The sequence below is a fragment of the Camelus bactrianus genome, chromosome 11, assembly GCF_048773025.1.
Source record: "Camelus bactrianus isolate YW-2024 breed Bactrian camel chromosome 11, ASM4877302v1, whole genome shotgun sequence".
NCBI classification, from domain to species: Eukaryota; Metazoa; Chordata; class Mammalia; order Artiodactyla; family Camelidae; genus Camelus; species Camelus bactrianus.
This window is the reverse complement of record NC_133549.1, coordinates 77,383,074-77,400,719: the sequence shown is the minus strand read 5'-3', so window position 1 is coordinate 77,400,719 and position 17,646 is coordinate 77,383,074. Positions and strand designations below refer to the sequence as shown.

The following is a 17,646-nucleotide window of genomic DNA, read 5'->3' as shown; positions in this document are numbered from 1 at the left end:
GGCAACATAGTGTAGTGAATAGAGTGTGGGATTTGAGTAACAGGAAGTGGGTTTGGTTCTTGCTCCCATCCTGTGCCAGAGGTGAGATCTTGGGCAAGGTAACTTAATCCTGAACAAAATAGTCTCATCTGAAATATAAGGATAATAATACTGGGTCTCCCCAGAGTTATGGTAAAGATTAGAGGTGATGCAAAAGGATGAGTGAAATGCCTCGTAGAGTGTATTTTAACATGGTAATTCTCAAGGGGTGGTCTTTGGACCAGTAGCATCAGTATCATCCAGGAACATGTCAGAAATGAAACTCATGGGCCCTGCCTTAGACCAAAGGAATCAGAAGCCACAGGAGGCAAACGAGGGATATTAGTGACTGTATTTGAACATGCCCTCCAGCTGATTCTCATGCCTTCTCAAGTTTGAGAACATATGCTTGAATGAATAGTGCTTATTGCTATGATTATTGTTTTAATAGTTCAGTATTTGATTTATTCCTGAATCTTAGGAAGTGACCCTTAGCCAGAGGCCAAGGATGCCCATTGATGCTGTTTGTAAAATCAGCCTCTGGAGGAGACCACAGGATGGAGAAGGGTGGAGGGCAGACTTGGAGGAGCAAACAAGACAAATCCAGACCATCTTACTTTGATGCAAGTCCCCAGGCTTCCCAGAAGCCAGTATTCATCCCTTCAGTTCTGCATTAATCATTTACACATATTAATTCAGCACCATCTGTATGCCAGGCGTCATGCTAGGGCAGTGAAAAGGACATGCATGGCCAAAAGGCTCACATCCTTCTGCATGTGTGTGTGTGTGCGCTTGCTTATGCGTGTGTGCGTGTGCCTGCGTGAAGACAAGAAGCTTCCGTGACGCCCTGCCCTGTGCTTTGTGGGATGTTTGACCACGTGGGTGCCTGTTCTCTGTGCCACCTGGGTTCATGTATTCTTAGGTTGTTTCTCTTTCCTACGTTGGCATTTTTCATTCTGTATTCTTGTCTCTTCGTAACCTGTTTTATACCTAAGCAAACCAATTTACTTTTTTAGATCATTCTTAATCTTGCCCATGGAATAACTCAGATTAGATTGTTGTTTATCATGGTCTTTGGAAAGTTTCAAGTTTTGACAAATCATTGAAAATCAATGTGTCCCTTTGCCCTGCTGAGAAGGTTGCTCATGGCCCCTTGTTTTGCTGACAGTGTGCAATTTTTCGACTTTGAGGAAGGAGCCATTGATTCTTCCAAGTTTGGACTTCCCTTTTTTCCTTTTTGCCAAACCAGCTTCTTCTCCCTAGGAGATGTGAGAAACCCTCCCCAACTGAGACAATACTTGGTTCACTGAACGGTGCCCGAGGCCCCACAAGGGAATGCAGCCATAAAGCTTCCACAAGGTCAGGTGCTGGAGGTACATCATTGAAGCTTGTTCAGAATCTAGCAGCGCGATGCTCGGGGTTGTTGGCAGGGGCTCCATGTGGCTCTTCGGGGCTCTTGATGTGGGACAAGGGAAGGCCATTTGTAGTCCAGGAGACCCGCAGTGACACTCAAGCACTACCAGAAAGACTGATACTGTGGTCTTGGGCAAAGTCCCTTTTGAGCCTTGATTCCCTTGGACGACGGACACAGTATGTACTGTGGAAGTTTATCCTGAACCTTCTAGGAAGAGAATGGATGGAAAAGCACCAAGTAGAATGATTTGCAGGAAGACGATGTCAAGTGTGACTTGCCTTCGATGTTAGTTTTCAGTGGCCTTCATCTCTTGACTCTGGGATAGTCCCTCCTCCAGTTAGTGCTCTGACCCAAGTCTCCAGAGCCATAATACGTTCTCCTTCCGCTGGGTAGTATAACTCAGTGGTTGAGTCCATGCTTAGCATGCACAGGGTCTTGGATTCAATCCCCAGTACCTCCATTAATCAAAAAAAAAAAATTACTCTTTCCTTCCTAAACCCACTCTCAAGAGGAGATAAGAAATTGACAGAGAGGTCAGTATCAAATTGGATCCCAATTTTAGCACACATCAAGGTTGCTGGAGAGATTATTAAAAGATTGTTGGGCCCCATTCCCAGAGTCTTTTGTTCAGTGGGTCTGGTATAGAGCCTGAGAATTTACATTTCTTGTAAGTTTTCCAGTGATGCTGGTGCTGCTGGTCTGGGGCACACTCCCTGAGAACCACTGGTCTAAATTATAAACTTGGAGGATGCTAACACTGGAGAAGACCTCAAGGACCATCTGGGCTCACCTTCCATTTCGACAAATCGGTAGTGAGTCAGTAACTGGGCCAAGACTGCGACCCAGTCTAGCAGACTTTCTAATTTACCAGGCTGGTGACTGGGGACAATTTCAAGTGTTATTTTCCCCAAGGCAACTTCATTTTAATGAGGATCCAAATTTTAAGCTGTAAGGATGATGCTGTTGATAATTACCATGATCCTAAGGGTCGTGCCTTCTTGCTGGCCTTCCTACAATGCATCGGACACTCCCTTTGCCATCTATTCCTGTGATGAGCCTGTGAGGTGGGTGGGGCTTGCTTCTCCTGCCTTCTCGATGAGGTCACTGAGGCTCAGAGGGTCCAGGTGGCTGGCCAAGGACACTGGGGGAAGGCCTGCCCATCTCCTGACCCTTGCTTTCACCGACGTACCATGCCATGCTCTCTAGGCAATTGAATTGAAGGTTCTATGAAATATTTTAAGGAATCAAAGGGAGGGTAATGTAAGCCTAAGGGCATCGGTGGCCTGAGAAATCATGTGCCACCCTCCCTACCACTTACTGTTTTCCTCACTATTGACTGTGTTCCTCCAGGACACAGGGATACCAGGATGGGACAGGTTATTGTTGGCAGAAATCGGTTTTGCAGACGTAGTGCCTGCCCATCATGAGCTAGTTCCTGCTGCTGTAGCCCGAGGATGTCTCTGTCACCGTGGTCCTCTTGCCTAGGTGATGGGCAGCCTCACTCACTGGGACTGCCATGGCCACACACACGCGCGCGCACACAAACACACGCCATCCCTCTATCAGAGGTTCTTGCTGCCCCTTTGGTTGCGTTATCCCCTGGATCAGCTCCAGCCCGTTCACACTGTTCTGAAGCCAGAAGCCACACTGATTTTGTACCCTGTGGACACTTCAGGAAAGCAGCCATTGCACTAATCATGGGGGAGTCCAGCTGCTGCCTCCCCCGCCCACTGAGCCTGTTTGGCTCAGTTTTGGCTGGTCCAGGGGCTGATCCAGGTGAAGGGTCATTATCCTTCACTCCTTGCACGTGGCTGGTTTCCCTCCAACACTTCTGAGGGGCTCGTGGTTTGTCTGCCGAACATTTGCATGTCTTTTTCAGGGCCTCTTTCTGCTCTTCTGAGAGACCAAGGAGAGGCCGGCTGCTTCTCTTTGGCTGAATGTCTCCTTTTCCTGAACCCTCTGTGGTCTCCAGGTGCTTGGACCCTGAGTTCACATCTCTGCTGCTTCCCTGGGGCTGCAATTCTCACACTCACACTCACACACACACCAAGAGCATGTTGCTGACTTGGTTAAGGTGGAGAAATGACTGGCAGGAGGGGAGTGGGTGGAAGGAAAGATGTTTCAGTGACAGCTGACAGATCGATCTTCTGAATCTAGTTGAGGATTTCCAGAAGGAGAATAAGGGGCTTCTGCTGCGTCCTCACTGGGAGCCAGACACAGCGCATTGTGTCCTGTAATTCCATACTCAGACTAGTCCTCAAGGAAGTGATTATTAGCCCTAAGTCTGTGGGTTCACCAGAGACCTAGGATGGGGCAGTAGGTCTGTTGTGGTCCAGCCCCCTGCTCTTTTCACTACACTGTGCTCAAGGAGAGAGGCTGAATCGCTAAAATTACCCTCGTAGACCTCTGCGTTCATAGACGAAATGCTTGTTGAGTTGCAGAAAACATGGGTGATGCAGGAGATGGAAAGAAACCAGTAGAAGTCACCCAGGATAGCATCACCCAAAGATAGTATTTGGTGCTTGGTTTTGATTCTTCATAAAGTTCTTACATAATAATTTTAAAAGACTATCAAAATGGAAACACTCTATTGGAACAGTTTCTTTTTCACTAAACAGTGTAATATCAGTTAGCGTTTCGTTAGTACTCACTGCATGCCAGGCAAGACCCTAAACACGTCACATTTATTGAGAGATTTTATCCTCATCAAAACTTGGTGAGGTATGGACCATTTTACATCCAGTGGAACTGAGGTCCAGAGATGTTAAGCAACTTGTTGGCGCTCACACAGCCAGCAAGCCGTGGGTTTGGGATTCAAATCCATATGGTTGGAGTCTGGAACCCAAGCTGGCTCCTTTTCACCGTGGTCAGTTGTTTCCCAAAGCAAGAGATGCTCTTTTAAAATGCCATAGTAATGGTAACATAGTATTCCATCATTTAATACTATCATTTACCTAGCCGATTCTCAATCGTTGAGCATTTAGATTGTCTTTAATTCTTTCTAGTTTAAACAGTGTTGCCCTGAGAATCTTTGTACAAACATCTTTTCAGAAACTGAATAATTCCTTAGAATGAATCCCTAAGGGTGGGATTGCTACATATGCACATTTTAAAAGCATCTGATTCTCCCCAGCAAACTGCCATCCCAGGAATATCATGCCAGCCCACACTCCTACCGACAGACTGTAAAATTGTCCTTTTCTCTACAGATAGTCTGGGTTTTTACTGTTCCATCTTGTGATTTGGTGCAGGGCGTAATACGGGTGACACTGTAGCCAGGGTTCAGACTATGTGTGGCGATGTGTCACAGTTTGTGACTGTGACCGCAGGTGCTAAGATTTGGGATGCTGAGCTCTGCTTTGTTGGGGTGAAGGGTGGATGCAGGCAGAGACAATGAATGTGTCACTGGATGGTTAATGCAGGTGAGGTTGCGTCAGGTTTCCAAAGGGTCCCTGATAGGCGAACATCCCCATCCACAGACAGGGAAGGCTTCTGGGTCCTCCTTCTCCCAGCGTTTCAGCCGTTCAGTGAACCACCTCTGTTTGTAAAGCTGGAAAGAAACCGTCATGACCACTCCCATGCATTCTGTCACCCCCAGCATCCTCCTGGGAAGTGCTCAGAGGACAAGGGCACCGTAGCAGTTTCCCCAGCCCTCCCTTCACAAGTCCAAGCAGGGCAGAGTAGAGAGTGCAGGCTTCTTTAGAGCCAGATGGACCTCAAGTTGACCTGCCTCTACCACCCATTATCTGGGTTTATTTATTTGGGACAAGTGATTTCATTTTTCTGAGTCTCAGTTTCTTCGTCTGTAAAACAGAATTAGTGTTCTGCCCCTCAGATTTATACCATGAATAGAAAGGAATCAGGCTTCTGACAGCCCAGCACCCAGCAGGTATTTCTCACCTGTCCTGTACCTGGTCCCACACACACCTGACTTCCTTTAGCACTTCTTTGCCCATAACGTTTGTGTTTGATGTTTGCACCACCGGCGTTCTTGTTTCACGGAACAGTGTAGCTGCTTGTCCTGTTCCAGGAGCAGTTAGGATGGAAGAGAAGAGCATTAGGGAGTTCTTGCCTCCAAGGCTGTTAGCTCGGAAAGTTTGTGCTCCCAGTGAGTTCTGGGAAGGGCCGAGTCAGTGGTGCAGTGAAAGGCAATGCAGTCTCATTTTATGACCCGTGTGGAGCAACCGAGATGAGTCATCCAATATCCCAGCTCACTTGTGGCTTTTCTTATGGTGCTCAACCTTCCTCCAGCAAAATAGGCCAATCGTGTTCCCCCAGATGTTAGGGAGGATGCTCTAAGCATCGGGATCAGGCAGCCCCATGGTCTCAGTCCCTTTCCTTTTGTAGCAGCGCTCCAGCATGTGGGTGGACTGGGGAGGGAGTGGACTTCAGGGATGGGCTTGAATTCTGTGTCCTAAGATGCTTCCTGGGACACAAGCCAGGGATGGCCTGTCTACCTGCTGCCGTCCCAGCCTCCTGGGGGCGGAGGCCCAGACACCCTGACTTTCTCCAATCTCCAAGTTGTTCTTCCATCCTTTCCTCAAGGCCCTCACATCTGTTCTTTTATGTGTGAGCCAAATGCCTTTTCTTTTTCTTTTAGGGAAAAGAGAGAGTGAGATGAAGCCGGACGTTTAGATGCAGGCTGGGGATGTAAGGGAGACTTGCCCAGGTGCTCGGGTAGCATCAGGGAGCCAGTGCCCTGGGAAACTGGAGAGCTCTGACAGATCTTTGTGTTCCGCTGATGGGCAAAGGCACTTCTAAGTGCACACAGGGAGATGGAGACCAGCTTCGGTACCTACATGCTGTGTGATAGCACAGATTGTGTAACAAGACTAAAGAAAAAATTTAATCAGCTTGCCCTAAGGACCATCACTAATCCCACTCCATTATGTAACATTCTTGTCCTTTTTTTGCCATATTATATTTTACATGTCCATAGAACAATAATAACAGTGTGTCCATCCCCTCATTTGCTATTGTTTTCATTTTCTATATATGTGTATACATATGTATATGTTTCTGCATAGTCTGTATAATTACTGTTGGTTGCCTAGGTTCACATCATGTTTGTGAACTATATTAAATTATTTTCCTAAATTAAATGTTTTAACTGTTCCCATGCTTACTTTATATACATTAGATCTAAAGTATCTGCCACATCTTTAAGATACACAGATACACTTGGTTTACTTTTTAGGTTAAATCCTTAATTTTCTAGGGCAGAGGACATGAGCAGTGTTAGATGTTCCTGTTAGGTGTTGCTGCGTTACTTTCCGAAGGGTCGTGTCCTTCTGGGATGCCTGTCGCCAACGAAGGATCATGCCCACTTTGTCACAGCCTCACTAACATTGGCTATGATCAATCAGAAAACAAAACAAAACTATGGGAGCAGGGAATTAACATTTCTTGACTCTATCAACTTTCAAAACTCTGCTTTCTTAGATGATGTGCAAATGCCTTCAGAGCTCCTGAAGGAATCTTGGGCTGGAGTCCCAGAACCCCAGAGCCAGCTCTAAAGGGCTCCCTGGGTTTTTATGTCCATCTAGGCTCTGCGTAGAGCCAAAGGCCTGGGGAAGGCTTGGCTGAATCTACTAGCCTTGTCTCCAGCAGCCACATCCCAAGGCATTGATGCATGGTAAGTCATTGATTAGAAATTCAGAATACATTGAATACTATAAATGGGCCAGCCAGATAGAGGTAATTTAACTCATTAAAGAGACGAAAGACAGTATTTGTTCTTTGTTTTATTGCAGAACACCAGTCTATGGTAACACTTTCATCATTTAGACTTTGTGAAATAAATGTCAATAATCTATTTGTAAACAACTCATTGCTTATTGCTCCTGCTCTCACATAACATCCTCCTTAACTCCCCAGAGCCACCTGGGAAGTGGGGAAAGGACAGGACTGGAGACAGGAGAAAGGAGGAGTTAGTATGAACAGGAAGTGGCAAAAAGCTACCATGAAGATCTGTTGTCCCTTGGCCAAGGGACTCCTGCAGGAAGGGGTCTGAGTTCACCCTTCTCTCCCTGTGAGGGACAGTCCATGGCACACGATTGAGAAGAGACTAGATTCCTGCCAGTGCTCTGTCTGAGAGAAGAGACTAGGGGGAAAATCTTCAACAGAAAGAAGTAGTTTATATAAATAGGAAATGACCAGTGTCTCAAAGGGTTGGGGGTCTCTGGCATGGAGTTTAGGGAATGGAGAGTGGAGGGAGGGGTAGAAATGCCTTCTCAGTGGAAGTAATGACTAGATGAGAGACTGAGCCACAGAGGACGGAGCTGAACCTTGAGCAGGATGGGGTAAACACTCAGACTCGAGACAGGACGAGGGAGATCCTGTGATAGGAGAGGAGAGAAAGAGGAAATTCTTGGCTCTCCTGAAGGTAGATGTTTGCTACAGTTGGTGTCCCCCACATGTGGAGAGGCCAGACCTTGTGGATCAGCAGCACAGAATAAGAAGGTCGAAACATAATTATTAGGGGCTGTGTGGAAAACTGCTTCTGATCCTACAAGGGAGAGGCTTATAACTCTGGGGAGGTTGTGGGGAGTTCATTCTGCATTGGGCAAGGAAAGGGTCTCTGTCAAGGGGATACGGCCATGATGCGTGCAATGCTCAAGCTTCTTATAGCTGGCGTCTAAAGTGTTCCTGAGGGCAGGGTCCTACCTAAGAAGCCTTCTGTCCCATACAAGGGCTGTGACACACCAGGAAGATTGGGGAGATGTCTGCAAGATCCAGAAAGTTTTCCTGGAAACTGATAGACTTGAGAAGCCCAGGGAAGGTTTTGATGCTGCATTTCACTCAGGGTGAGGCTAGAAGAGGAGGACCCAGGAAGCTCTGGGATGCTGAGAAAGTGAGGGAGAGATGTCGGAGATGGAGAGCATTTCCTAAAGATAAAGCCCTGTTGCAACTGCAGCTTCTGATCTGGCCCACATACAAGATGTGGGGTCCTCTCTGACCTGGCATTGTCAAGTAGATTAGGGACCCGGCCACATGCTTCTTTACGCAGACATAAGAAATATGATAGTCAACTTAGTCCGTTTTTACAAATAAGGAGGTTGAGTGTCTGGGGTCTTTCAGCAACTCAAGAGGGAGAAGTTCTACTTCCTCCTCTTCTCTCGGCTGCCTTCCTGGTTAGCAGGGATTTGCAGCTGAGACATTGCCAGCATCCCTTCCATATGTGTTCTGCCTTCTCAGCTTAGGGAGCAGGGCTATAAATGCAGCTTCCTTCACGCATCTGTGCTCACCTATCACATAGCCCAAACTGGAGCTACAGATGCTTGTGGCTTGACGGGCTCCAAGTGCCCCGTTAGAATGGCCACGCCAAGCTTCTGTCAGAGTCACCTTCCAGTCAAGTTGGGTCAGCTTATTCCTTTCTCCTTCTTGGAACATCACTCGAAACATAGAAACAAACTTGGTCTTAATTCTTCCTTCAACATGACGCACCCTTTTGAAATCGTGCAAATAACGATGTCTGATTGTCACGTTGAATTGCGAGCCAGGGTATGAAATGCTCCAGAGTTGGACGGAAGCCAAATACTAGGTCATAAGTCAACATTTTGCGGAGAAACTCGGTTACTAAGAGTGGAAAATTTCTATCTTTCCATGAGAAAACCGTGTTTGCCAGCAGGAAAAAAATTTCAAGGACTGTTATCTTCCCACGTGGAGGGAGAGAGATGAGTGTAATCTTGTCACCTGGGTCAGCGCCCTTTAGGGACTCCCGAAATTGGCTGGACTGAGGAAAGATGCTCTGAGGTACTATTTGGATTGTTCCCTGAGGTGAACGTCCGTGGGTGGCACAGCGTGTGTCATTTCTTACGAGGTCATCCTGCAAAATTGTGTGAATGGCCGGGAGCAGTATATTCTCGGCAGGGTGATGCCACACTCTGCCCACAAATCCTTCCAGTGGAAAACTCCTGATGAGAAAATGAGCCATGTTGGCCCGTGGGCATGTAGGGTCCCCAAAGAAGTAAAATCTTGATGAGCTTCACCCGAGCAGCTTTGGCACTCTCTGGGAAGTCTCAGTGGACATGAAGACTCGACTGAATGAAGGCAGGAACGTGGAACAAGACCCCTGACAGTACCACGAAGCCTGTAGCTTACCAGCTTGTCCTGTGGTTACCTGTGATGTTTCAGCCCTGCCACCGCCCCAGACTGGGGTCTTCCAGCATCTCACGTGAACTGTGGTAGGACCGAAGGAGAAAGCAAAGGGGAGACTATAAACCAGGCTCTTGGCTGCATTAAGAACAGTATGCTCTATTTTAAGCTGGCCAAGTGACAATGTCTAGTGTGCATCTTCTTCCAAAAATCAAAGTAGCTCGCGTTCCCTCTGAGTGTCTAAACTCCAGGCCAAGTCAGGATTAAGTCTCAGGATAGAACTGAAAGTCTGCTATGGGTGGGTGTGATGGAGCGGGACTGCGGCTGCAGCCACAGGCAAATTCCTGATGGAATACTCTGCAACCGTTGCACTGATACAGAAACCCTGACACCAGAAACCTGCCCATATGTGCACGTGTGTGCACACACATGCGTATATATAAATGTGTGTATGCATGTTTGTGTGCGTGTCTGTTGGTACATGTACACACTCCTCTGTGGGCGGTGAAAGGCAAGTGGCAGAAATCCAGCTTGGCACCGTAACAATCAGGACGCTGTCCTTAGTGGGTTCTTCCCCAGACATTGCATGGACTTAAATATTAAGTCTCAGCCACCTGGGGGCATTGAACCTAGGGCCATCTCCCACATTCACCTTAAGCAGGGCTCAGTCAACTTCTAAGTAGAAATATTCAATAGATACTATTTAATCTCTGATCAGGAAATCTGAATTCCCTCGGGTCAAACTTTCTGCAGTTTCCAAGGTGAGTTCACTAATCTGAGAAACAGGTCCATGCCACGGGGACCAGGAGGCTAGTCTTAGAGCCCACGTATGGCTCCTCTTGCCCCCCTCTCTCTGTGAGATGTGCTACACTGGGGCCTCCTGGAGGCAGCATCGCATCCTTTTACATAACCACAGTGAATGGCGTCAACCGGTGGTGGAATCTATAGACCAGAAAATAAAAGAGTTGTTGTGCTGGTTGGCCGGACAGGAGGACCACTTAGGAGGGGGTCCCTCAAATCTCGCCATTGGAATGTCTTGCTGCTGAAGACTGAGACAGCAGACCAGGTCTGCCTGACTTCACGGTGATTTTGGTCTTTCAGGCAAAGAAGGGGAACTACGCCTTTCTGTGGGACGTGGCCGTGGTGGAGTACGCAGCCCTGACAGATGACGACTGCTCCGTGACGGTCATCGGCAACCGTGTCAGCAGCAAGGGCTATGGGATCGCCCTGCAGCACGGCAGCCCCTACAGGGACCTCTTCTCCCAGAGGTAGGCCCGGTCACCGAGGCAACTCCCACAGTCGCCTGTGCTGGGGCTGGAGGATAACTTTCCTTTTGGGAGATGAAAGCTTGTTTATCCATCACGTTTACCTCAGCACCAACTATGCGCCAATCCGTGCTCCTCCCTCACCCCACCCCCAACTAGGCCTGTGCCCGGTCCTGGGATAAAAAAGAAGTATACAGTCCCTTCCCATGAAGGTGCCTAATCTCAGTGGGGGCTGTGATGTGAGTAGGTGATGCCAGCATAGGGCAGCAGGTGAGACAGAGAGGATATTCTGGGGCTGGAAGAGGACAAAAGAGGGCACCTGACCAGATTCGGAAGACCAGGGAGGACTTCCCAGAGGAGGTGACCCTGGAGGCCTGGAGGATGAGTAGGAGTTATCCAGAGAGAGTCAGTAATTTAAAACTGAATGCAGGATTAATTGGATCTGGCAAGAGCCCAGTAATAACTTCTTACAAAAATGCAAAGTGGGAAGAGTCAGTGTGGAGACTTGGGAAAAAGTGGGGTGAGAGAAGCAGATTGACCCCACAGGCATCTGCACATGGGCTGAGGCAACAGACGCTACCCACCGACGCTGGCCCTCGTCGCCTGCCTCCTCCCTGTCCTTCCCAGGTCAGCTTCCTGGGTTAACACTAGCAATGGGCATGCCTGGCCTAAGCAAAGGCACGAGGATGCCGTCCACCAGAAATGAACATAGGGACGTCTAGTTTGCTTTGGCCTAGTCAGCCCCCTTGTGATTTTCTGGTACGAGTGCATCCCTTCATCCTGATCTTCTCTGGACTCTTGGGCGTGACTGAGTTTGCAAGTGAACATCTGGCCGGCCTCCTTGAGGAAGACAGTTTCTCATTATCCTCCCGCCATCTTCCGCTGTGGGGACTTACTTACCTTAGTCCTTGACCAGGTGACTTGGCCTCTCAGGAAGGGCTGGGGGAAAGAGCATGGGTGAGCTCGGTGGCCTTTTCCTGGGAGCCAGCCTGCTAACAGGGGCTCGTGCCCCGAAGGACGTCTAAGCCTTGGGCCCACCATTTACACACATCTGTGAGGTGACATCCTGACAGGTAAAGGGGCAGAACTACAGAGCTCTGCCTCGATCCACCAAAATCCCAAATGCGGCGGAACTGTCCAGGTGCTGAGGTGCTGAGGTACCGAGGCTTAGGGTCAGCCCTCAGTTGTCTGATTGACACATGCTTTCCAGCACTTGGAGGGGCAAGAATTCTTAGAGACTATTAACATCCCCAAGCACACAGAGAGTAACTTGTGCTGAGGGTGGCTCCGCCAGCTACTCGCAGAGCTAGAAGAATGCAGGTGCCCCGAGCCCTAGTGCTGGGTCCATGTTGCGGTCAGACCTTGAGCCCTCCCACCTCCCTTCTCTTACCTTCTAGGTGTTGACCGGGCTCTCCTAATTGTGAGCACCTGAGCCTACACCCCGTCAGGGAAAGGCTGAGGAGGAGGTCCTGTAACTCACTCATTCAGTGGCTTGCTTGCAAAACTGGGAAAACGGGTAGAACTAATTAAGTTAAATGAGGCTTTTGGGTTTTCTCTAGAATTTAATCAAGTGTATACTCCGAGCCTCCCCTTGCCTCCTGGGGAAGAGAGAGATGACACAAGAGAAGGAGGAGGAGTGATTTATCCATTGCTCAGATTGAATATGAAGAAAAAATGGCTTCTCTCCAGGATGGATAATACATTGGTGTTTGCAAGGTTTCCCCACTTGGTTTTCTGGGATGGGATGCTCAGGGCCTTCCACAGGCCATCAACCTGTGAGCACCTCCCTGGAACAGATGGTAAGGGAGCTTGGGAGGCCAACACAGCAGCCGCACCACCACCAAGACAGCTCATGTGCCGCCAGACAGTGCTCACAGAAGCACAGGGTCCCCAGTGTGGGCAGGTTCAGGTCCCTCTGCACTTAAACTGCTCTGAGATCTCCTGAAACTCTGCTGAAGTGAACATTGACACACTGGAGAGAAGAGATAGCTTGGTTCTCGGCTGGATACTTCAGGGGATGGGAACAAAGTGGCTAGTCCAGTTTTTGTGTGATTCTGGCAGGAAGTGGTTTATTACTCTTTGCTTTCATCAGAAGGCCACGTGATGTATGACTGTAAGTCAATATCCCCAGCGGGCTCCCGAAGTATTGTCATCAGCCTCTCTGTTATAACCCTTCCTGGGCTGGAAGTATCTCCCACAGCCCCCACCTGAGCAGATGGGTGTCTACTTAGGGGTAACACTCAGACCTCAGGTTTCCAACTTACTGGTGCCAATGTTTCTTTAAGAAGCTCCGTTATATGGTGCATAGAGAACTGTGAGCTGGCCCTGGCTGGGTCACACCTGAGAGGAGGATGGTGACAGGTCCAGGAAGCAATGCATTTACAGGAAAAGGGTCCTTGGTAAATAACAGATCCCAGTCTTATCTGGAGCCGCCGTAACCCTCCTACCCATAGTCCCAAGAACTAAGTTATCTCCTTGGAAACAGATCAGCTCCCTTGCTTTGGCAGAGGATGGGGTCTGTAGGCTACAAGTGATGTATGTGTGTGGCGGGGCTGCAGTGCTGTCGCCCTTTTGTGGACCGAAGCATGCGGAGTAGGCATTCAGCAAATGTTTAGCAACTTAATAGCCATTTATGGAGCACCTACTGTGTTGCAGGCTCCATGACTATTGACTGAAGGAAAGCACCTGCAATTATGTCTGTCTGCAAAATAGAGCCACTGGCTTCAGGAAGTGGCTATTATCGCTCTGGCTTACTCAGAGGCAGGAGGAGAGATGATTATGGTGTGCATTCGTTTGGCCTCATTCCTAGGGTCATTTTTGTCCCCGTGACTTGTTTTATCTTTCCTCTGTTGCTTACCTATTTATATTTTCTTTTGGATTTGCTTGTTTGGTTTTATTGTATTCTATGTTTTCCTATAAATTGCCTGACATTCTTCCTCGAATAATGTTGGGCATAAAAAAGCACAGACAAGTGTAAGGAGCAGGACGGACGGAAGCGTCAGCAAAATTAAGCCGCTTGCCCGACACTGCAGTTAATGAGCGCAGGAGTGGGAATCCGGCCCTACGGCCCTGCTCTGGTCGGAGTCGCACCGTCCCCAAGGCCAGAAACTGACTCTCAGAGAGCTGGCTGGCTGCACTTAGCAGCCTGGTGTTCCGGAAAGAGCATGGCCTTCCGGGTCAGCGTGACCCAGCTCTGAAGAGCCACTTGGCCTCTTTCTAATTTGCAACCGGGAGCAAGTCATCTCAATTCTGAGCCTCTGGTCTTCCGTCTGTAAACCCGTCGTCATCAGAACTACTCTGCAGGCTGGTGTGAGGATATGTTCTCAATAAAAGGCAGCTTGTGTCAATATTGGACCTGGTTCTCATCTCAGAAGGGCTCTTCCTCATTAAATATCATCCCTGCCAACCACCAGATGACCGTGGCAAGAGATTTCACCTCTCTGTACCTCCATCTCCTTCTCTATAAATATGGGAACACGGAAGTAGCCTTCTCAGAGAGTTGAAGTGAGAATTAAACACTGCTGGTCGAGCAGTTAGGAGGTCCAGATGCACTGGACCCATGGTGCCATATTGACCAGACCGTGTGCCATACTGACTAGTTTTATGAAGCTCTTGTTGGACCTTGAGTTGAGGGGTCCCACGTGTTCCCTCTTTTCCCTTTGTCACCATAATTCTTTGAGGTAGGTACTTTTGTTATGACCTCAGATTTTCTGGGTACGAGAGCTTGAGCTGAGAGGTTTCCTCACATGGCCAGTGTGATGGCCGAGCCTGGCTTTGGACTGATGTCCACCAGAGCAGAAACTGTGCCAATAAATGCAAAACCCTGCTGCCTCTCCATGGCGAGCCAGCAGCCAAACGTGAGTCCTCTCATATCCAGCCCTGGGGTTCCTGTAACTGCCAGGAGTCCCCATCAACTCAGACCTTCCTGGAGCGACTTACCTCTCCGTGCGAGCCAGTGGACGTGCAGACACGCAGCTTCCCTGACACATCCAGGGCCACTTGGAGGTTATGGGACACTGCGGCTGCTCAGTTAATCACAGCATGTGTCACAGAAGAGATCTATGGCATACCAAGTGCGACCCCAAGCCACACAGATGCCCGAGTAAATCATGCCTTTATCTCAGTGGCCAAGCTGCATCCTAAATCTTTTGTGCCCTGACCACTTAGCTGGCATTGTCTCATTACCTCATGGCAGTCATTCTAGTTCAGGTTAGTTTTCATGATTAAGACATTCGTACAACACATATCGATGCAACAAACATCCACTGATGGCTCGAGTTGTGCCGGCCACTGTGCTCGCGCAGGGGAAACCACGGAGAACGCCGCTCAGCCCCGGTTCCGAAGGATCAGCTCACCTACTGGGGATCGTGGGTCTGTCTTGCAACGATGAGGAAGCCAGGCTTAGCAGGGGCAAGTCACTTGTCTGAGGACACCCGGGCAGGAGTGGTGCCTCCAAAGCCTGCTCTTTGCATTGAGCCAGGCTGTTCCCAGCCGGCAAGAGGCCATGCTACGCCGGCCTGTGATGCTGACGGGGCAGGGCACCCCCTGTGAGCTGTCACCTTCCCTCTCCACCAGTCACAGCCCGTGCATTGTCACTGAGCTCAGCCTTAGCCTGTGGTCACAGCTGATCTGCAACGCAGGTCCAGGGCAGAGGCTTACAAGGATGAAATCCAGATCCCCCTCACACCGTCTCAGAGCCCAGATTCTCGCCTCTGCCTGGTCCACTGTTTTCATCTCACATCGCCTTCCTCCCCACCCACCACCCTCCAGCCTCACTCGCCACGTTTTAGCCTCTCCTGCACGCCAAGCACTTACCCCTAGACAAGACTTTCAAACCTGGTTCTCGTCTCGGGAAGGCTCTTCCTCCTCATTAAATATCATCTGCCAAACACCAGACGACTTTGGCAAGAGATTTCGCCTCTCTGTACCTCCATCTCCTTCTCTATAACAACAGGAACACGGAAGTATCCTTCTCAAAGAATTGACGTGAGAATTAAACACTGCTGGTCGAGTAGTTAGGAGATCCCCCGGCACAGAGATGCACTGGACCCGTGTGAGCTATGTTATGCTTTCCTGTCACCTCCTTGACGAGGTCTACCCTCCCCCTCCAGGCCAGGCCACCCTCCCGATGCACCTTTCTTAGTACCTCTGCTTTCATTTCATCGTGCTGATCACAGCCTCTTTCTCCACGTTGATCACCCTAATTGTTTCAGTGTCCAGGTCTGTGTCTCTAGACCGTACTCTCAGCCGTGTTGAACCTCGTACTTGGCACAACGCAGATGCTCCTCAGATCGAATGAATGAACTGTTTGGCGAATCCTAGTGAGAGAAGCTTAGGATATAATTATTGACGTTTTTAAGAAAGCATTTTCCCAGGTCCTCAGACTGTTTGCCTTGTCCGTTTCTATATTTCCCGATTTTATCCTCGGAGCTTGTCCCAGGAGCCTATGTGAAGGGTCCTTGTGTGCTTTGCCATTGGACTTGGTCCGTGCACAGTGGGACAAGGTGGGAGAGGGCATGGAGGTTGGAGGAGGAAGACGACAAATCTGATGAGTGTTTGGAGAAGGGTGCTCTGCCCGTAGAGTGGAGAATGGATTGGGAGGGGAAGAGTCGAGGCAGAGAGCTGCCTGTCTGCTGTGAGGGTGCAGCATTGTCTGTGGAGGAGCCAGCATGGTGGGGGAGGGTCCAATGCCCCCAGGGCTGTGAGGGTGACGCCAGGGCTGTGGCTCACACGGATTGTGTCTTGCAGGATCCTGGAACTTCAGGACACCGGGGACCTGGATGTGCTCAAGCAGAAGTGGTGGCCGCACACGGGCCGCTGCGACCTCACCAGCCACACCAGCGCCCAGGCTGATGGCAAATCCCTTAAGCTGCACAGCTTCGCCGGGGTCTTCTGCATCCTGGCCATCGGCCTCCTCCTCGCCTGCCTGGTGGCCGCCCTGGAGTTGTGGTGGAACAGCAACCGGTGCCACCAGGAGACCCCCAAAGAGGTCCGTGCCCCAGGCCCTGTTTCTCCTTTCTGCGGCCTAGAGGCAGGACAGTCCCACTGGGCCACTCGGCGGGTGGTTTTCGTCCAGTTAATATTGACCCAAGCACCCTGTCTGGAGACAGTGTTTTACCCTGGGGGATGGTGGTGTTATTTTGTTTTGCTTTTAAAGCCAGAGAACAAATATAGGGGATGTTTTCATGCTTGAACAAAGTGCCAAGGCACCAGCCGTGGCCACTAAAGTCGTGTATTTATCTGTAGAGCGGGTACCGCATGAGCAGCGCCAGAGAGCCCTTCCCCACCCTGCCCCGCCCATGTGCCTCCACCCTGACCTGGAGAGACCAGCTGTAGGGTAAGAGAGGAAACGCCTTCCTGCCTGGTTCTCTTTGACTTCTCACCAGGGGCCGTGGGCCCTGCTCTCCCAGCATGTGAGGGGGACCGGCCCCTGCCCCTCCCCACCCCTTCTTCTCTTCCTCCTCCTTGAAGGGCCCGGCTCTGCCCACATGCCTCCGGGCACAGCGCGCACAGGGAAGTCTGTGGCTCTGTTCTGACTCCGGGCTCTGAGCACACTTTCTTGCAAGCTGATTCTGCCCTCCACATTTCCTTCTCTTTGGGTTTGTGTTCTTCTTCAAGCTATTTCTCTTCCTTCCTTCCTTTTTTTTTTCATATAAAGTCTTCACCAAGTTCTCCTGGAGCCAGCTCCTCTAGGGGAGGGCGGCAACAGTCATCATTTGCTAAGGATGCTGTCCTGGCAAAAATCTACACGCAGGCTTGGTAGCACAAGCCCAGCCACTCCACTGTGGGGCTGTCACCACGTGACACATACACCTCGGCAACTTCTTGAATCACAGCCCCACTTATAGATTA

At 49.7% G+C, this 17,646-nt stretch overlaps 1 protein-coding gene across 5 annotated transcripts in view; it reads left to right on the top strand.

Annotated features, from left to right (window-relative positions):
* GRID1 (glutamate ionotropic receptor delta type subunit 1) overlaps positions 1–17,646 on the top strand; it is a 627,303-nt gene that overhangs the window by 598,977 nt on the left and 10,680 nt on the right. For 3 of the 5 annotated variants that reach the window (XM_074374325.1, XM_074374324.1, XM_074374326.1), the window contains 2 exons: positions 10,631–10,797; positions 16,543–16,783. In XM_074374325.1, the coding sequence (XP_074230426.1) occupies positions 10,631–10,797; positions 16,543–16,783 (408 nt within the window). Of the gene's footprint in view, positions 1–10,630; positions 10,798–16,542; positions 16,784–17,040; positions 17,133–17,646 lie in introns of those variants that run through there. The other 2 variants (XM_074374328.1, XM_074374329.1) reach the window with 2 other exon arrangements.